The 20,831-nt window shown below is 51.7% G+C and overlaps 1 protein-coding gene and 1 pseudogene across 10 annotated transcripts in view; one reads left to right on the top strand and one right to left on the bottom strand.

The window, feature by feature from the left end:
- Nucleotides 1-4,071: 4,071 nt before the first annotated feature.
- Nucleotides 4,072-20,831, bottom strand: part of SMARCA4 (SWI/SNF related, matrix associated, actin dependent regulator of chromatin, subfamily a, member 4) — an 89,786-nt gene continuing 73,026 nt past the window's right edge. For 7 of the 10 annotated variants that reach the window (XM_065917799.1, XM_065917794.1, XM_065917803.1 and 4 more), the window contains 5 exons: nt 7,698-7,806; nt 7,336-7,437; nt 6,443-6,575; nt 6,205-6,347; nt 4,072-4,591 (listed from right to left, as the gene is read on the bottom strand). In XM_065917799.1, coding sequence (XP_065773871.1) covers nt 4,559-4,591; nt 6,205-6,347; nt 6,443-6,575; nt 7,336-7,437; nt 7,698-7,806 — 520 coding nt within the window. In that variant the 3' untranslated portion in view covers nt 4,072-4,558. The remainder of the gene's footprint in view (nt 4,592-6,204; nt 6,348-6,442; nt 6,576-7,335; nt 7,438-7,697; nt 7,807-20,831) is intronic. The other 3 variants (XM_065917798.1, XM_065917804.1, XM_065917802.1) reach the window with 1 other exon arrangement.
- On the top strand, nt 15,374-15,968 carry LOC136155746 (large ribosomal subunit protein eL18 pseudogene; annotated as a pseudogene).

Below are 20,831 nucleotides of genomic sequence, written 5' to 3'. Positions count from 1 at the left end.
AGTTGTCTGTTTCCAAAGTGTTCTCCATAGCTCAGACACCCACAAAGATTCACAGAATTGGGTTGGGAAGAGAAGGGGAAAGGAGGAAATAGAGGTGTTCTGAGGTAGAAAACGGAGAGTCAAAAGTGGGAGAGAGTAATCAACACACTCTTGAATAAAAATGGGAACTGAATATTTGATTCTTAAATGTCCAAAATTTATATCACATACTGAAAAACAAAAATTAAAAATCTAGAGTAGAGATTAGACTCTTAAAGATACAATATTAAAAACAAAAACACAAAAAATTTTAGAGATATATATGAAGTTTGATTTTAAAATAGGGCTTCTCTTTTTTTTTTTTGCAAGGTTATAGTGAAATGAAAATGAAAATTAAGGAGTAGTAGAGGAGTAATAGAAGACTTTAAAAGAAAATAAGAGAAAAAGAAGAAAAAAAAAGAAAAAAAATTTTTTTCCTAATTAAAAAAATCATAAAAATATATGAAAATGAAAATTAAGGAGTAGTGGGGGAGTAATAGGGAATTTTAAAAGAAAATAAAAGAGAAAAAAACAAAAAAGAAAAGAAAAGAGGAAAAAAAATTTTTTTAAATTAACAACAACAACAAAAATCTGTAAAAATATATCTAGGAATTTCTCTGGAGCTGTTGTGGTCAGTGTGGGTTCAGTTTCAGATAGTTCCTCATTCCAGCTTACACTTCTCGATATCTATAGGCCCCTTCCAGTGTAGTCGGTGTTACCTACAGGGATTTTAACCTGTTGCACCGGTCCCTTCTGAAGGTTCCCTTTGTTTATTTGGCTTCTGTTTGCCGGTCTCTTCAGTGCCTAATTTCTGCCCTGACGCAGGCGGGCGGAGGTGGTCTCTAGCTCAGGTTTGCTAGTTCCATCGCGCTGCGGAGAGGGAGGGGAACTGCTTTCCCCGTCTACGCTGCTCAGGCTCCCGGCTGCTCTATATGGGGCGGGCCCTGCGTTGCATGCGGTTCCAGTTTTCGGGTACTCCACAAAAGCGCGGACTCAGTTGCGCCTGTGTTTTGTGCCTTCCCCGGCCGGAGCAGCTCAGACAACCAGGAGACTGATGGGCGCACTCTCCCCGGGTGCGGTGCGCCTTCTCCCCTCCGCGGCCACAGCCTCAGTTTCCGCCTGCGCCGGTTGGGTGCGTGCGCCTTGAGTTTAGCCGCGACCCTCCCGGCGGATGTCAACCATCCAGAATCTCAGGAAGTCTTTGGTTAGAAACTGGAGGCCTGTTTGCAGTGTGGTAGGGGATGCTGTCTCTGGGGCCAAGTTTGCCCCTTTCCCCTCCCCGCTGCCTCCTGCCTCCAGCGGGGTTGGGCCGGTCTGCCGCAGGCTAGCTCTTCTCTGGACTTGCTCAGACCCTTTGTTCTGCGATCCACCGGCAGTGTGTTCAGGTCGGTTAATTTTCTCTCTCTCTTTTGCTATCCCACAGTTTAAGTTGGAATCTCACAAAAGCTCCTTCCAATTGCCCTCAGGGCACTCAGGCCCGGTCCTTACCCTAAGCAATGCCGCCGGCTCCTCTCCGTTCCGCCCCCACTTGCTGGTGGCGGATGCCAGTGTCTGGGGTACTTTTCTGCTGGGAGTTGCTTTTAGGCACGTAATCTGTGGGTTTTATTTATTTTTCCTCCCAGTTAGGTTGCCCTCCGAGATTCGAAAACTTCCCCCAGACCCGCCAATGCAAGGGTTTCCTGGTGTTTGGAAACTTCCTCTATTAAGACTCCCTTCCCGGGACGGGTTTCCGGCCCTAGCTCTTTTGTCTCTCTTTTTATCTTTTATATTTTGTCCTACCTCCTTTTGAAGACAATGGGCTGCTTTTCTGGGCTCCTGATGTCCTCAGCTAGCGATCAGAAGTTGTTTTGTGAAGTTTGCTCTGCGTTCAGTTGTTCTTTCGATGAATTTGTAGGAGAGAAAGTGGTCTCCCTGTCCTATTCCTCTGCCATCTTGGCTCCTCCCCTCAGCTCTGAGTCTTAACCACTGAACAGCCATGGAAGCACCCCCAGCAAAAGCAGACTTTCAAAATGATATGTGAGTATCTTGGCAAATGCATTCCAAACAGCAACCATAAAAGTAGAGAATTGTCAGAAATAACCCACTTCAGGGTGCTGCAGATTAATTAAAGGCATTAAACAAATTAAGAAAGATTTACTCAAGAATAACTACTAAGTGGGAAGGTAAGAACAGTGGGAGATTATGGTGTTTTGGCTTCCCAGCTCCTACTGGCCAGGACAAGCCGTGAACATCACTGTGGGAGCAGGCTGACTTGGAGCCAAGTAACACCTCAGGCCACTGGGTGAATTGGATACAGTAGATTTCTCAGAGTGGAGTGTATGGGGAAGGCCAAGGTCTCCTCACTGAGGCTGAGATCCTGGTGGCAACAGATTGGTAACCTAGTCAGGATAGATGATCTCTCTCATGTCAAAGTCTGGAGCTGGTGCCTCAGTGTTGGAGAAGAGCCTCTGTTGTTCCTTTAGTATTTGCGCCCCTATGCGCAGCACCACCTCATGGCCCAACATGGCTGCTGGTGTACCATCTATCGTCAGGAGGTCGAATGAAACAGCTGGCCCCACGTATCGTGAGGGTCTGAAAAGGTGCATGTATGCACCAGGCTGCATGAGAGCTGGAGAGACCCCATCAACCCACAAATGCAGGCAACCTGCCCCGAAGAAGGCCATGTGCACATGCTGAGAAAATGTAAGAGGGACGGGCAAGAAGCAAAGACAGGTCTGGCTTGCAAACTGGCCTCAGCACAGGCCCCAGGCTTGAGCCTCACTGACTCAGGGGTTTGAGCACAACCTCCAAGCCATCGCTCGCTGGCCCCGAAGCTAGACCGAACAACTCCCAGAGGGAGTCAGCCTAAAAATAATGAAAAGCAGAAACTCAAAAACTGAGCAGAGACATCAACAGCTGCACATCGTAGGGGAGAGGGACCCTACAGAGTCGGCTCAGCACTTACTAAAACAAACAGAACACGCACACCACCATGACAACTCCCTGTTTGTGCGGGGAAAGAGGAATTCAGAGTTGCTAGAATCTATTATTTAAAAAAGTGTCCATTTCTTAAAATCACTTATTTATTTATTTGGCTGTGTTGGATCATGACTGAGGCATGTGGATCTTTCGTTGTGGCACCTGGATTCTCTCGCTGGGGTGTGTGGGCTTAGTTGTTCTGTGGTATATATGGAATCTTAGTTCCCTGGCCAGGGATCAAACCCACATCCCCCTGCATTGCAAGGCAGATTCTTAATCACTGCTCTTTTACTACCAGGGATGTAGGTTCAATCCCTGGTCAGGGAGCTGGGGTACCACAGGCCTCATGGCACGGCCAAAAAAAAAAGCCTGTTTTTGACACACACACACACACACACACAAAAGCAGCATGACATGCAAACAAACAGCCAAGTGTGACTTACCCTGAGGAAAAAAAAAGTAAGTCAATAGAAATGTTCTCTGAGGGAGTCCAGATATTGTACTTCACAGCAGTCAGTATAAACATATTCATAAAACTAAAGTGAATGATGTTTGAAGAATTAAAGGCAAATATGATGACAGTGACTCATGAATACAAGATCTTAGGCAGACACAAAAACTACAGAATAGGACCTAAAGTAAGTTCTGGCCTTGGAAGCTCTCCCTTACCACCTGGGTTTCCACAATGCCCTGGGGCTCCTGCGCCAGGACTCAGACTGCCGAGAGGCACCTGCCTGTTCACCTGTCTTCCTGACCCCACCGTGGCTGCAAGGGGGAAGGGACTGCTCTGTCTGCTCTCTGCATGACATGGTGGGCTTAAACAAACGATGGGGAAGGGCAGTGGTCAGAGACCCGAAGAGAGCCCAGGCTGCTGGTCAAGATGGTGTGACATCCAGGCAAGGTTTTCCTTTGCTTGGGCCTCAGTGTCTTCCCCTGGGAAATGGGCCTCCTCCCAGGATCTGGTGACAGGAGGACAGGACTGCAGACACAGCGAGGCCCCACCCAAGGCCCCAGGGCCTTGCATCACTCGGGTAGGTGGCTGCAGACATTCGCCCCATGCCAGGAGCCGGGAATGAGTCCAGCAGAAGCCAAGACTTGTTGGAGGTTTAATTTATTACTGTTTGACATCCAGTGACACTGACATACCCTCGCCGGGCCTGTGGACCCCCGGCCCCGGCGAGTCTGACCTGTCCAATAAAATACAGTACGAGGAGTGGACGGCTACACACATGCATCCACAGCTTTAAACTACAGTGATTCCAAACTGCGGCCGAAACAGTACTGCCAGGGAAAGAAAAGAAAAACAGGTGTCATGTGTTCCCCAATTCATAATTCTTTTTTTTTTCTCCTTTTTTCTCGTTTTAAACAGTTAATGCTGTTACAAACGCTACTGATGCCAGGACAGGGCCAGACACAGACAGTCCTACATCTTCTCTGCCGTATAAATATGGAAGATTTTCGTTTATACAGTTTTTATCCCAAGTCTGAAACTACATCTGCTGCTACCCGTTACTGCTAAGGGCTAACACCGTCTCGGCTCTGGAACGAGGGGCTCGGGGTCGAGACTCTGGAATGTCGGGACTCAGTCTTCCTCGCTGCCACTTCCTGAGCGGTCCTGCGAGGGGGACAGGAGGAGAGACTGTGAGTCAGTCTGGCCCTTGGGAACACCCAGACAGCATGTGGGATCTCAGTTCCCCGACCAGGGATTGAACTCGTGCCCCTCTGCAGTGGGAGCGCAGAGTTTTAACCACTAGACCATCAGGAAGTCCCCGACCTTTGCTTTAAATATACTTAATCACCAGTGCAGACAGAACTGCCTTGTCCACACTGAGGTGGGGGGGGTGGGGTGGAGTGACCTTTGCCCTCAGTCCCTGCTGCCAAGGTCACATCCAAATGTCATTTTCTCCCAAGGATTGGCCCCTGCACCCTCACACTGACTCCTTCTTGGTTCCTGGGAAGCAGGTTGGGCCTTCTCGGTTCCGTCCTACTGCTGTCTGCCTGTCCCTGGGCCCCTGACTTGTGGGGTTTTGTTTGTTTGCTTTTGTGGCTGAGCCTCAAGGACTGTGGTATTTTAGTTTCCTGACCAGGTATTAAACCTGGGCCCTCAGCCGTGAAAGTGCTGAGTCTTAACCACTGAATCACCAGGGAATTCCTGAGACCTGAGGCTTTAAAACCACCTTGGCTATTCCTGACCACGTACAATCTCTGCTCTTCTGTGTAAACATTTTAAACACCTTAGCAAGGCCCACAGAAGGTGCTGCTGGGTCCAGACTGGGCAGACAGGGAGCTGCACAGCCCAGACTCTCCTGGCCACAAACAAGGCCACTGCTCCCCGTGTTCAGAATGTCACTAACGTCCCTGTAAGACCATGGACGTCAGCGGTCAGGATTATTCTGAGGCACCGGGCTTTGCTGTTACTGCAAATAGCTCTACAAGAAGACAGATGATGATGAAATGGTGCTTGTCAAGCTTTCTGCTGGGAGCTGGGGCCCATGAAATGCACTTGACCTCCCTGCTTTGTGGAAGTGGAGGCAGGCTCATAGGTGAGGCAAGCGGCCCAGGTCCTGCAGCAGGGAAGGGCCAGGGGTCCAGGTGGAAGCCAGAGGGCAAAACATTAAAACACAGCAAGCGAGTGTGTTCCTGCCCCCAGGCCCGCGAGACTGTACAGGCTCAGTGCTCCTGCGGTTCTCGCGGCTCCTTCCTGATGTGCCTGGGGGACCATCACTGAGGTACCACTCACAGCCCCGTTCATGGTGTCAGCTCCCCTGTTTATATGACTGTGGTCTAACGGACTCTCGCTTTCTGTTTGCTTCATTCAACCCGCTACCACTGTCCGGAAACCCTCCGAGACAGGCCAGGACAGAGCCATAAGTAGAGGCCTGGGGCTCACAGTGTGGTGAGGATACCGCAGCACTGGGGGAGCGGGGACAGTCTCTCTGGGGGCATCTCCAATCTCCCCGCCTCCCGCCCCCACACGGTTGGCCTGGGGGCTGTGCGGTGGGAACTCTGGGGGTCAGGTGGGGAGGAGGGATGCCCTGTCTGAACCCCAGACGCCCAGTGGCTCCAAGAGCACTGGTTCCAGAGCTGCATGGACTTGGGTTTGAGTCCCATGTTCTGTAACACTGAGGCTCATCTTTGGATTGGGGGTCTGAAAACATCCCACAGGTCTAGGACTTGGCAAGAATGGATGCCTGGTGACCTGCTCACCCCGGGGCACGGGGACCTCACCTCCTCCTGCTCCTCTTCGCTGTCATCGTCGCTCACCACCGGCTTGGCCCTGGACCCACGGCTAGGCCGCCGCCGGCCCCCCTTGAGCCGATCCTGGGCCTTCTCCTTCCGGCCGAGCTTGATCTTCACTTTGACTGAGCGAGCTGGGGAGGGGACCAGAAGGAAAAGAGACGTTAGCGCAGGGCCCCAGGGTGTCTTGGGGTGGATGTGACCTCCCACCCCCACCCCCAGGACTCACACTCTGACTCGGAGCCTTCCTCCTCGCCCTCCTCCTCCTCCTCGCTCTCCTCCCCTTCACTGTCGTCCTCCTTCTCGATCTTCTGCCGCACGCTGGTGAAGACCGACTGCAAGACGATGGAGTCTTCATAGATCTGGGTGGAGACACGTGGGGCTCAGGTTGGGGGCCTGATGGAGGGCTGCCTGCCCACCCGCCTGGTCCCGGACGAGGGACAGCTCAATGAAACGGTCCTGGACAGAAGGTCAGGTGTTCCTCTTTTTTTTTAAGTATTTATTTATTTGGCTGCGCTGGGTCTTAGTCGTGGCACATGAACTCTCAGTTGTGGCATGTGGGATTTAGTTCTCTGACCAAGGATTGAACCTGAGTTCCCTGCATTGGGAGCACAGACTCTTAGCCACTGGACCACCAGGGAAGTCCCCCTCCCTCCCCTTGAAGAATCGTGGCGAGCACTCTGTTAAAGGCTCTGAGAGGGCCTGCAGTTTAGCGTCAGAAACGCAGTCTCACTGAAGCCAGCATTCCCTCCAACATGTATGACTCTAAAGTCTCTTTGCCAGGAGGCATTCATCCCAGCAATGAGGAAAACTGCCAGGTTGAGGCTGTGTGTGCGAATCTCATCACAGGACAGGACACAGCACAGAGCTGGATGTCCTTTCAAAAGCGTCCCTGAATGACTTCGTAACAGATTCCAGGGTGTTCAGAGTGTGCCCAGGGCCCCGTGGATAGACAGGACCAAGTCTATTTCTTCTATTTTGCTCATCTTTATCTTCCGCTATGTTTTCAGAAAAGAACACATACGGCTTCTGTAATGAGCGATGTGCTCCGAGGTGTAGGGCACCTTTTTCTGAACTGGTCAATTCACGGGGGTGGGGGAGTGGGGGCCCAGGACCACTCACCAGGGAGCCCTCCAGGTTGAAGGTCTGTGCATTCTGACACAGCAGCATCACGTCCTTCTCCAGGTCGTTGAGGCTGCGGTACTTGTGGTTGCGGATGCGCTCCTGTGGGCAGGAGAAGCGGCCTTGTCTCAGGGACCCCTAGCACCCGGGGTCCCAGCCGCCTAAGGCGAGGTCACAGTGGAACTCCCCGGCTCTGTGCGGACTTGGGAGTCCAGCTGTGGGTGACGGGGTCGCTTGCCACATCCTCAGGCCACCAGTGGCCAATGACGAGGGCCCCTGGTGGGGGGGTCCCAAGGCCCAAGACCAAGAACCCCTGCTCCCACGTCCCATGGCTCTAAGCACTCGATTCAGCTCGGGGTTACCTTTATCTTCTTGAAGTCCACAGGCTTGCGGATGAGCTCGTAGTACTCAGGCAGCTCCTTGCGGGACGGCAGCTGGATGAACACCTCGCTGAGCTGGCGTCCACTGCTGCTGTAAGGAGAGACGTGGCTGCGTTACTCGCAGGCCGTGCTTGCCGGGGAGCCCCTACCTCTGCCCGGCACCCTCCCCCCAACAACCACCCCACTGCCCCGGGCGCTGGAGGACAGAGACGGTGAGAAATTTTAAAGTCCACTCGGGAGTCATTTCCTGTATGTGAGCTGACTCGTGAGTTCTGGAACATTCCCGAGGGGCAGCCAAGCAGAGAGGTCTGCTGCTGTATCTGTATGGAGGCTCTGAACTCACCCACCTCCCCCCACCCCAGCCCTGGAGCAAACAGCATCACGTGCCACATGCAGCAAGAGCCTTGGCACCTGTAAGAGGGAGAAATGTTTATTTCCACATGACCCAGAAATCAGTTTGCTCGTGTTGGGAGAGTTAAGTGCCAGTGTTTTCAGAGATGGGTTTTCCAAGCATGTTGTGCCTCTCCCGGATGGCACTCATGAGCAGTGAACTTCACAGAACCAGGCAAAAACCCAAGGAGTCTAGACGCCCCCTGACAAGATCCTAATGGGCGACTAGAGCTGTTTCCTAGTTCTTTCCACTAAGCAGAGCTGGTTTTGTACCAGGGAGCAGAGGAAAGGTGAGCTGTGAGTGGCTGTGAAATGAGGAACCCAAGTACTGGGCTCCGAGGCAACAACCCCCTGGAGACCTGGACGAGGAATGGCGTGAACCGACAGACACCCGCCCCCAGCGTCCCTTCAGCCTCCAGAATGGGGATCCTGTCCCCCAGAGAGTCAGGAGCAGAGGCCCTGCGTGGCCAACCAGGGGGCTGGGGACCTGGTCACGCTCTTTTCCCACTCTCTCCACCCGGGGCCCCACGTGCTCTGGCTGTGGGTTCATTCAGGTCCCCCTTGCTGCCTGGGCTCCTCCTGGCTGCTTCGCAACTCAGGCTCCTCCAGGGCAGGTCTGAGATGGTGGATTTGGTCTCAGGGGTACCAGGAGGCAGAGTACCTCTGGCCTCCCGTCAGCACTGCTGCCTTCCTGGTCTTTTCAGGACAGTTCTCATGGAACAGGGTGGCAGCCTGTCCATCTATCTGCATGTCCTGAACACATCTCATCTTGTTTTTGGTTTACCAGCCAGGAAGACAGCAGTGACGACCTGAATGCCTCTCAGGTTTTGTCGCCAGATGCCCCATCTCACAGCGGCATTAGGGAGCAGCTTGGCCAGGACTGCCCGCCCCGAGGCTGCTGCCATCTGCCCCGGTCCCCCTCTTACACTCGAGGAAACACAGGGGCTGGGATCCAGGCCTCGCACATTACTGGCCTCGGACAACTACCATCTCTGGGCCAGACACACGATACACATGTTCTCAATGGACTCTGTTATTCTAACTGTAATGAGGAAACCGGTGAGAAGCTCAGCCAGCCCAGCCTGAATACCAGCCATGCTGGTCTTGGCCTCCCTGACCAGCATGAAGTGGGGTCACCGGTGCTCAACAAGGGCCAGCCCCCTCTTTCCTCCGGGCTGAGTTCTCAGCCACTTCCTGCCTTGTGTGCGGCTGGCATGTCACAGACTGGGGGCAGGGAGGGGAGGCCAGCTCCAGACCATTGTCCCCGCCCAAGGGCCCCTCCCCAGGGGCACAGGTGTCCTCTCTCATGAACAGGCTGGTGGGTGGTTTGGCCACAGGAAAACTGAGATTTGTTCACATAAATTCCAAAAAAACCGAGAATAGGCATGACATACGTTGGGGCCTCTACTTCAGACAAGTGGACTCGGGGTGATGGGAGACAAGACAGCCCTGCTCACTCTGGGAAACTGGTTTATGATATTCCAGCAGAGCCCAGACCTGCGCCCCCGACTCCTCGACCCACACAGGCTCTGTTCCTCCCCATGGAACCTTCTGAGCAAAGGGCCCTCCGTTATCATCTCAACTGCGGTGTCATTCTACACTTCTGAGCAGGACACGGGCCTGCAGGTGTGAAGTAACTCAAGTGCCTGGCTCAGCGGTGGATGCTGGTAATTCCGGCTTTAGTTCACTTTTTTTTAAAAAACGCCAGTTTGGTGACTTCCCTGATGGTCCAGTGGCTAAGACACTGATCTCCCAATGCAGGGGGGCCAGGTTCAATCCCTGGTCAGGCAACTAGACCCCCACATGCCGCAACTAAAGATCCTGTGTGTCACAATGCAGAGTCAATGCAGCCAAGTTGAATAGACAAATAAGTTAATTAAAAAAGAAAACAACAAAAAAGAAAACAAAATGCCAGTTTTAAATTCACTAAAAATTCATTCTGCAGCTCACTAACGGGCATGCATGTGGTGCTAAGGCTATGTACCTGCCTGTAGCATCACACAGGTGACCTGGCCTCAGGGTACATGGGACCCTTCAGGGAACTTAGGAGGGGGGACTCTAGTGCCACTACACAGAACATTTCATAGTAAAACCCTCTCACAAACCTCTGGGGGAACCTTTTCCCTGAGGAATGAAAGCCCACTGGGCCTGAAAACCATTGTCTGGTGCGTTGTGCTGAGCACGGATGGCCGGGGACTGGTCACGTGAAAGGGAGGGGCAGGGTGCCAGGGCCACGGGGACTCTGAAAACCATCCTGACAATGCAGACCTCTTGGAAAGCTCCTGCTGTAAAACTCTGGTTGCCAAAATGCTGAGAGATCCTCTTTTGTCTTCAGAAATCCCCTGGAGAGCCCCTCACCCCCACCCCCTATGCACTGAGGCTGCGAGCCTTCCAGGTTTGCTCACCAAGTCCCTCCTTGCTGGGAACAGAATCCACGGCGCTCTGGGGGCTGCTTGGCTCTCCAGGATGGGCGGCCCACAACCTCTGATGTCAGTGCCTCTCTCTACCTGCTCAGTTGCCTCAGAATCACCCAAACAGCTGCTCCCCCAGGGAACCCTGTCTCCCGCCCTTGCCTCAATATAAACATCACCTCCACGACACCTCATAATAAAAATGGATGACTGAGGTGGAAGACAGGAAGGCAGGGGACTTCCCTGGTGATCCAGTGGCTAAGACTCCATGCTCCCAATGTGGGGGGGTGGGGGTGGTGACCCAGGGTTCAATCCCTGGTCAGGGAGCTACAACTGCAACTAAGAGTTTGTATGCCACAAGTGAGATCTGGTGCAGCCAAATAAGCAAATAAACATTAAAGAAAAAAGACAAAGGCACAGACCTTCATTTACTCATCCTGTGAGCCTCCCCAGACTCCAGGACTTGGCCGAGCCTGGCCTGGTCTTGAACTTCAGGCCATGAGGCCCCACAGGCTGCGCCTGCAGGCATGGCCACCCCCTGCATGGCCCTTGTGCTGCGCCACGCGCTGCATGGTGGGCATGTGCACAGTCCGCTTGTCCCCCTGCTGGTGACAGGAACCCGGGCTATGGTCTGAGATATTAAATGGTGAGCAGCCACAGACACTGTGTCCCAGCTCTTGGCCTGCATCATGTGGGAAGGTACCTGGGGGCTGGGGGACCTGGTCCTGGAGGCAGGGGTGCTCAGTTTTGGTAGCAACTGAGCCCACGTTCGCTCCTCCAGCTGCGGGTTAGCCATCTACCGGCATCTCTTGTTGTTTTCCCATCCAAGTACTAACCAGGCCCAACCCTGCTTAGCTTTTTTTTTTTTTTTTTCCTGCTTAGCTTTTGAGATCAGACGAGCTCACGTGCACTCAGGGTGGGATGGCCATAGACTTTCCTGTGGTTTTAATTCATGTCTCCCTGATGAGCAGCGAAGCCGGCACATCATCACAGGTATACTGGTCATGTGATGACCTCTCCCAGGCAGTCTTTGTTTTCTTACTTTTTTCTCCTGGGGAATCCTGTGTAGGGCACATTTATTGTAAACACCTGCTCCAGTTCATGCCATATCTTTTTTTTAAAAAGGTATTTGGCTCTGCTGGGTCTTAGCTTGGCATGCAGGATCTTCAGCTGTGGTGTGTGGGATCTAGTTCCCCGACCAGGGATTGAACCCTGGGCCCCTGCCTTGGGAGCACGGAGTCACAGCCACTGGACCACCAGGGAGGTCCCCCACAGTGTGTCTTCTTACTCCTTTGATGGTGTCTTTTGACAAAGGGGCCTTAGTTTTAATCTGAGTCCAATTTACCAATATTTCCTCTTATACCTGGTACTTTTTGTCTTATGAAAAAAATCTTTGTCTACCCCAAGGTCACTATTGGTCACCCCAAGAACTATTCTATTTCCTTCTTGAAGACTTTGCTATTTTTCTTTTTACCATGCCACATGGCATGCAGGATCTTAGTTCCTTGACCAGGGATTGAACCCAAGACCCCTGCAGCGGAAGCACGGAGTCTTAACCACTGAACCACCAGGGAAGTCCCCGGAAATTTTGCTGCTTTAATCTGTTTACATTATTAGGCATGAGGCTGGTTACCCTGGTTAGTTTTTGTCCACAGCAACTATCATCTTCCCTACCATATCTTGCCTGGCTTTACTAGCTGGAACACAAACCACGAGGGCAGAGGCCTTGCCTGTTTTATTTGCTGCTCTATCTTTTGCACCAGGAATAAAGTTTGGTACACAATAGGTGCTCAATATACATTTTTTAAATGAAGAAATGGCTCAGGGTGAAAGTCCTAGGGTCACGGAGCAGGGTGCACACTCAGGTTTCAGCAGGGCCGTCTCTGAGCAAGGATGCCCCACTGCCCTGCCCCTGCATGGTCATTCAAAGCAACCTGTTCCAGGAAGGGCCCTGGCAGCAACATCAGGAACCCCACTGCCCAGAAAGCATGCTGCTGTGAGGACTGGCTCTAAAGAAGTTTCTGCAGGCAGAGCTGCTTGGAACTCCATCTCTGGCCCTGCCCTGTAACCGGCTGCCTAGTAGCGGAGGGGAGGGGAGTGAAGGAGCCTGGGAGAATCCCGAGGCTGTCAGGATCCTCCCATGACTCCACTTCAGACACAAAGAATGGACCCGCCCACCACGGCCCTCATGCCCCCAGCCTGGCCTGTCACCTGCTTTGGCAGCAACAGCGGCCGCTGTTACATACGACAATGAAATTCATCTCCTGCCTCTAGATGTGAGCTCCCACAGCAGGGATCTTCTCCCTCAGTCACTGTCCTGTCCCCATCACAACGGGACACGACACAGAGGGGCTGAGTGGCCAGGGCCTTGCCGGGAGCCTCAACCCCGCCCAGTGGTCCTTTCCTACTGAATGAGGTTTGTTGCAACAAGTCTGACCGCATGGTGGGGAGGACCCCCAAAGTCTAAATGACACATCCCTTGATGTGTTCTTGAAACAAAATTACAACATGTAGGGGACTTCCCTTGTGTTCCAGTGGCTATGACTCCATGCTGCCAATGAAGGGGGCCAAGGTTCAGGGCACTTGGTCAGGGGACTAAGATCCCACAGGCCCCAACTAAGATCCGGTACAGTCAAATAAATAACTAAACATTTAAAAAAACCTACAACACATGAAGGAGAAATAAAGAATCAGAGGACTTCCCTAGTGGTCCAATGAGCCTCCCAATGCAGGGGACAGGTTTTATCCCTAGTCTGGGAAGATCCCACATGCCAAGGGGCAGCAAAGCCTGTGCACCACAACTACTGGGCCCGAGCTCTAAAGCCTGGGCGCTGCAGCTGGTAAGTAGCTCCGCTCACTGCAACTAGAGAAAAGTCTGCACATGGCAACGAAGGCCCCAAGCAGTAAAAACAAACAAACAAAACTCTTAAAAAAAAAAGACTCTCAGTATCTAAGAGATCATCCATTGGATATGCCATTCAAACAGATGGAGAAACCAGAGGTTATGAGAGCTGGCCCAGACACTGGGAACTGGGGGCAGGCAGGACTTGAGCACAGGTCTCCTTGGCCAAGTCAGGGGTCTCTCCCATCCTTTCCCACACACTGTTCTAAATCAAGGGTCAGCAAACTTCATCTGTGAACAGCTAGTGTAAATGTTACAGGCTGTGTGTGCCATATCACCTCTGTCACAATGAAGCAACTGCCACTGTTGCACTGAAGTGGCCACACAGAATATGTAGGCAAAGGGAGTCTGGCCGTGATCCTCATTTGTGTTGTTCATAAGCTGCTAAGTCATGTTTAGCTCTTTGCAACTCCATGGACTGTAGCACGCCAGGCTCCTCTGTCCTCCACTGTCTCCCAGAGTTTGCTCAAATTCATGTCCATTGAGTTGATGATGCCATCCAACCATCTCATCCTCTGTTGCCTCCTTCTCCTCTTACCCTCAGTCCTTCCCAGCATCAGGGTCTCTTCCAGTAAGTCAGCTCTTTGCATTAGGCGGCCAAAGGATTGGAGCTTCAGCTTCAGCATCAGTCCTTCCAATGAATATTCAGGGCTGATTTCCTTTAGGATTGACTGACTTGATCTCCTTGCAGTCCAAGGGACTCCCAAGAGTCTTCTCCAACAGCACAGTTCAAAAGCATCAATTCTTCAGCGCTCAGCCTTCTTTATGGCCCAACTCTAACATCCATACATGACTACTGGAAAAACCACAGCTTTGACTATACGGACCTTTGCTGGCAAAGTGGATGTCTCTGCTTTTTAATACGTAGTCTAGGTTTTAATATGCTATCCAGGTGTCCTCATTTATACAAAATTTGATTTTCACGTAATTTCATACCATGAAATAGTTGTCATCTTCTTTTCAAGGCCTCACCACACAGACTGCAGGATCTTAGTTCCCTGATCAGGGATCAAACTCAGACCTCCTAAAGTGGAAGCTCCAAGTCCTGACCAGTGAACCGCCAGCGAAGTCCCAAAATAGTATTCTTTTGATTCTCCGAAACTCATCTAAGAAAAAATTCTTAATTCAGACTATATACATACAAGATCTGGCTCATTTCTCATTTCTGCTGATTTGGTTTGTTGAGCCCTGGTATGAATCCTAAAAATAACAGGAATGTACTGGGGATGATAACATACAGCTTGGTGCCTTCCATTCCTCATCCTCTGACAAGGGCAGACAGTGCAAATGGATCACAGCAGCACTCTTTTCTTGAGCACCGAGAGCCTCAGGCAGGCAGAAGCAGTCAACTGAAGATGGTGCTCCAGACAGATCCTGCTACTTGCCCCACCCTGTCCCTCGGCACCACTGTGCGTTCCTAGAGCGCAGACCTTCCTAGACACCTCTGGATGACATCTTCTTGCCCCGGGCCGTGTTCTCTCTTGACTCCCAGGCAGTGAAATCTATCAGTAAGAGTCCCAGATAGGAGCAGCCGTGCTGAGCCGCTCAGTTCTGTCTGTGACGCCAAGGATGGTAGCCCGCTAGGCTCCTCGATCCATGGGCATTCTCCAGGCAAGAATGCTGGAGTGGGTTGCCATGCCCTCCTCCAGGGGATCTTCCTGACCCAGGGATCGAACCCAGGTCTCCTGTACTGCAAGTGGATTTTTTAAAATCATCTGAGCCACCAGGGAAGCCCCAGGTAGGCGCAGCTCAGGATATTAAGACCTGATCTAGCAGCAGAACATTTATCTGATATAGCATCTCAAGATATATGCATGCACATCATACATGCAACCTGAAAATAAAAATAATGAAACATATTAAAAAGCAATTAGTCCAGGGACTACTCTGATGTTTCAGTGGTTAAGAATTCATCTTCTGCTCTTTCCGGACCTGGCTAAGGAGGAGGCGCCATCATGGGAGTTGACATCCACCGTAACAGGACTGAAAGGTTCAATGCAAGGAGCCCAAAAGCCAGGACATTTACCTGAGGCTGTTGGTCAAGCTGTACGGGTTCCTGGCCACACGAACCAACTCCACCTTCAATCAGGTTGTCCTAAAGAGACTGTTCATGAGCCACACCAACCGGCCACCGCTCTCCCTTTCCCGGATGCTTCAGAAGATGAAACTTCCTAGCCGGGAAGGCAAAACAGCTGTGGTCGTGGGAACTGTAACTGATGATGTTCGTGTCCAGGAGGTGGGCAAACTAAAGGTGTGTGCTCTGCAAGTAAGCAGCCGTGCCCGGAGTCGCATCCTCAAGGCCTGGGGCAAGATCCTCACCTTCGACCAGTTGGCCCTGGCCTCCCCCAAGGGCTGCGGCACCGTCCTCCTCTCGGGTCCTCGCAAGGGCCGAGAGGTGTACAGGCATTTCAGCAAGGCCTCAGGAACCCCGCATAACCACACCAAACCCTACATCTGCTCCAAGGGCCAGAAGTTCGAGCGTGCCAGAGGCCGACGAGCCAGCCATGGCTACAAAAACTAACCCGAGAGTCTACCTTGTTACTAAAAAGATTTTGGATGCTAAAGAAAAAAAAAAAAAAATTCACCTTCCATGACAAGCAGACTTGGACTTGATCCTTGGTTGAGGAACTAAGATCCCACAAGTTGTGGGGCAACGAAGCTCACACGCCACGACAGACCACAAGCTCAACGTGCTTTGCTGCTAGAGAAGCCCCCAAGCCACAATGAAGAACCTGCAAGCTGTAATGAGGATTCCATGTGCTGCAATTAAGACCCGATGCAGCCAAATAAACAAATGTTTAAAAATCCCACCAAAACCGTGTATCCTTATTTTTTACAAAAGATGTTAGAACAAAATTACTTTCTAGGTTCAATTTTTGACCCATTACAAAGTCAAGGATATTTCGAGAATCAGGAAAGTGAAATGTTTACGGCAGTTCCATTTATAGGTATTTACTAAACGCCTCCACCTGCCGGACATCCACTGCTATGAGATCAATCGTAATGTCAGATTTATGGCTGTGTGGTGTAGGAAAAATCCAGCCTCATGTACAAGTGAAAGGAGATGATACTCACCAAGGAACCTGCCAATAGGAAAGGTCTCTAGGCCATCTGCGCTGCACTCTCAACACACTCCCCCAACAGAGGAGGGGGAGGAGGGACCTTATGACAGGACCCTCCCGCTGAGGTGGGCTGGACTGGCTGCAGGTGAAGTTGCTGATTAATAAGCATCTAATGAACGAACATCTCTAGTGAAACCACTGCTTTATGAGGGCCAAAGACATGACTGATGGCTTATGCTTTTTTTTTTTTACTTTTTAAAATATTTTTTGAAGTCACGGGTCACATTACATTTGGCGTTATGTCTCTTTTTAAAAATAATTTTATTTTGGCTGTGCTGGGCCTTCACTGCTGTGTGAGCTTTTCTCTTGTTGTGATGACTTCCTCTTCACTGGGGTGCGTGGGCTTCTCATTGCGATGGTTCTCTTGTAGCAGAGCACGGGTTCAGTAGTAGTGGCGCACAGGCTTAGCTGCTCCATTGCAAGCGAGATCTTCCCAGATCAGGGTTCAAAGTGTCCCCTGAATTGGCAGGCAGATTCTTCACCACTGGGCCACCAGGGAAGCCCTAAAGATATTTTTTTCATGTGGACCATTTTAAAAGTCTTTATTGAATTTGTTACAATATTGCTCCTGTTTTTATGTTTTGGTTTTTTGGCCTAGAGGCATGTGGGATCTTAGCTCCCCAACCTGGTATCAAACCAACACCCCCTGTATTGGAAGAGGAAGTCTTTTAACCACTGGACCGTCAGTGAAGTCCCTGAGGCTCGTGTTTCTTAATACAGTTCAACAATGAAATCCAAATCTCATTTTAAAGAAAACCTGACCAGCACTCCGTTATGCTGGATTTGAAACCACTTAGCTTGAATGAAACCCTTCTGCTGGAGAAGAGACACCAGACCCAGGGCCACACGGCAAGTGGCAGAAGGCAGATCATAGCGCAGGCCACCTCTCAGGTGTGCCATCTACTCCAGGTGTCTCAGTTGCGGCACGTGGAATCTAGTTATCTGACCAGGGATCGAACCTGGGTTCCCAGGATTGGGAGCACGGAGTCTTAGCATGGCAGGCTATGGTCCACAGGGTTGCAAAGAGCTAGATAAGACTAAGCACATGAGCCACAAAGACCGTTAGAACTGAATCCCTATCTTTTTGTTGTTGTCTTTGGCATGCTCTGTCTTGACCACGGCAATTACCACCAGAGAGAGAAGCCCGGGGGTGGAACTGGCCTGACAAACTGGGCAGCTGGAACTTCTTCCAGCAAAGTCTGTGGCAGGCTCAGAACCTCAATCTGGCTCAACAAGGCCACCCAAGTAAATCTTCTTGTAGTCTGGAGCCCCACTTGACTAACAGCCAGCCCGTGCCCACACTCAGACTGGCCTGGGGTTGGATGATAGCAATCAGCACTCTTTCTCACAACATCTCACCCGGGCGCCTCCCATGCCAGGCTGGAGACGGGGTGCCAGGCAGATGACGCTGACCTTAGACCTGGCCCTGCAGGTAGAGGCCTGCCTCCTGCCCCTGGAGGACCCATTCCAAAGCTCGGGCTCCTGACGGAGGGCCAGTCTGGACTGCCACAGGCTGAGGCAGGAGAAGCCTGAGGCCTCCCTGCCTGCTCCGGAAAGGGCTCCAAATCCGCCCATTGCCACCCAGTCTTCTCCCCAGAGGCCCATGCTGAGGGGACTGGAGCCAATTGGGCCGTCCTCTCCTAGAGAATGTTTCAGCTCAACAACCTGCCCAGGCCTTGTGACTCTGCGCTGGTTTTTCTTACAAACCAAGGCACAACCTTTCCCCTGGAGAGCCATCTGCTTTTTGATTCTAATCAAGCTGCGCAGTGTGCCTGCAAGGGCAGAGGGCGAATGCCAAGAGGGTCTGGGCAGTGGCCCCCAGGCCCAGGTGAAGCTGCCACGGTGCATGCAGTGGGGCCCTTCATCACACATGGGGGACTCTGGTGCTTTTTTTAAAAAAATGATTTTACTTATTTTTGGCTATGCTGGGTCTTTGTGGCTGTGCAGGCTTTTCCCTAGTTGTGGCAAGCAGGGGCTGCTCTCCAGTTGCGGGGCTTGGGCTTCTCATTGCGGTGGCTGCTCTTGTTGTGGAGCATGGGCCCTAGGGTGCGCAGGCTTCAGTAGCTGCAGCATATGGGCTCTAGAACACAGGGTCAGCAGTCATGGTGAGCAGGTTTAGTTACTCAAGTGGGATGTGGGAACTTCCCGAACCAGCAATCAAACCCGTGACTCCTGCATTAGCAGGCAGATTCTTAACCACTGAGCCACCAGGGAAGCCTTCGATCTTGTATGTACCCCAGATCTATGGACCCCTACAATTTTTACAGGGTCCTTGGTAAGAAGACAGGAGAACGTGACCCAGAGGGCCCACCCAGTGGAGCTCAGCTCTGGGAGGCTTAGCCTGGGCACCTGTACATATCACCAGCTTTCTGAACCCTCTGAGAATAACTTCTGAGAATCTCCTAAAACCAAAGATGTTCTCTTGCACAACCTCGGCTCCATGAGCAAATTCGGGACACCTGGGGCCGACATGCCTCCACTGTCCAACGCAGATTTTACAGCAGCCACCACTCTGCCCTGGAGCTGCTAACAGTCTAGCTCTACACCCCAGCCAGTTGGGCACAGAGCGGGTTCTATGGGGTCCTAAGGTGGCTGATCCCTGTAGAAGGGCCATCTAGAAGATGCACTTCTCTGAAGCCGTCCCAAAGGCGCCACGGGATGTGCCCTGGGACACATGACCGCTGACTGGCATCTGGAGACAGTGCCCAAATGTTCTGGCCACCAGCAGCTGCCTCCCTGCGAAGCATTGGGGGAGAAGACAGCAGCTGGCACCACACACGTCCCTGGCCAGACCCCAGAGCCTAACTTACTTGCGTGTTTAGATTTTAAAGTGGAAATCCCTATTTCCAACTTAATTAATTCTGGTTTCATTCACGGCTATTTAACAGATGGTTCCTCTGTGTAGTTTTCAGGTTTCCAAGCACCAAGAAGGAGGTACCCTGAGAGGCCCTGCATGCAGGCTTGGCCTCCAGGGCTCCCCTTCTTCAAGCATTTTCCCACTGTGGACACATAGCAGGACATGCATTTTCTTTCTTTTAAATTTACCATCTTAATCACTTAAAATATATATTTACTTACTTATTCATTTATTTGGCTGCTCCAGGCCTTAGTCGCGGCACTCAGGATCTTCAGTTGTGGCAATGTGAACTCTTACTTGCAGCATGTGGGATCTAGTTCCCTGACCATGTATTGAACCCAGGCCCTCTGCACTGGGAGCACAGTCTTAGCCACCGGACCACCAGGGAAGTCCTAGGATGTGCATTTTCATCCTGACATAGCAGGGGGTTGCAGCTGCCAATGCCAGAAGCTGCACATGCCAATGTCAGAAGCCGTACAACTCCAGGGCATGCTACTCGCAGGGCACACGGATGGGTGGCAGAGAGCTTGGGAAGGGTGGGTGTGGCAGCCCGAAGTCTGAACACACATGAAGGGAGCAAAAGGTTCCAAATCAGGACATTACCTGCATGCAGACAAGGGTATATATTCGAAGGTGCAAGCAACCATGACTGCAAGGGTATTTGGACATAACTGTGGGGCGATCTTGAGATCAACACTCGAAAGCAAACTTTGGAGTGGTGTGCTGATCAGTGGCAGCCCAGGGCAGGCCCAGCCACTTCTCTCTGGAGTGACTGCATCAAGCCTCCATGATCACCAGGGGCAGGAACAGCAGCCCCATGACCCAGGCTCAGCAAGGCAGGTTCCCCCCAAGGAAGTGAGCTGCTGACAATGTCTGGTGTCCGTTCTGCGGCAGCCAGGAAGAACCAAGCTGTTAACAGTCTCTCCTTCAGATCCACGTTTAACTCAAGTACAGTGTTTAGCTAATCACAGGGTTCTGGAAAGGAAATGGAATCTTTAAGCCCAAAGTTTCACTTATCCTTCTGGGAAGGAGTGGTTGGAAGTCTGAGACAAAAAAGTGCTTTAGGCTGCCTCCGATTTCTTTCTATGTCTATTCTCCTTGGTGTGGCGCAGTGGTCAGTCCCTCAGAACCTTCCAGGTAGGTGACAGGTGCGTTACAGAGATTTTAACCTGGCCCAAAGAAAGGTCTGGCCTTTGTCCTCAGCTGCTGGGAGGTCATCTCTCGGCCCTTGAATGTCCTGCCCGGGGCCGGGGGGTGGGGGTGGTGGGGACGACTTTCTTTAATTGCGAACCTTGAGCACAGAGTCTAAGAATGTGACTCTACGCAGAAGTGTGGGGTCACACGGCATCAGCCCAACCATAGAGGAGCTGGAGAGGCAGCCAAGTGGGTGGTCGGTCATGTCTGTGTGACTGAGCTCCTAGACAACAAGGCTTG

This window comes from Muntiacus reevesi, chromosome 1 (genome assembly GCF_963930625.1).
Source record: "Muntiacus reevesi chromosome 1, mMunRee1.1, whole genome shotgun sequence".
In the NCBI taxonomy this organism is placed as follows: Eukaryota; Metazoa; Chordata; class Mammalia; order Artiodactyla; family Cervidae; genus Muntiacus; species Muntiacus reevesi.
Note: the sequence above shows the minus strand (reverse complement) of the source record. Positions and strands in the feature narration are given on the sequence as shown.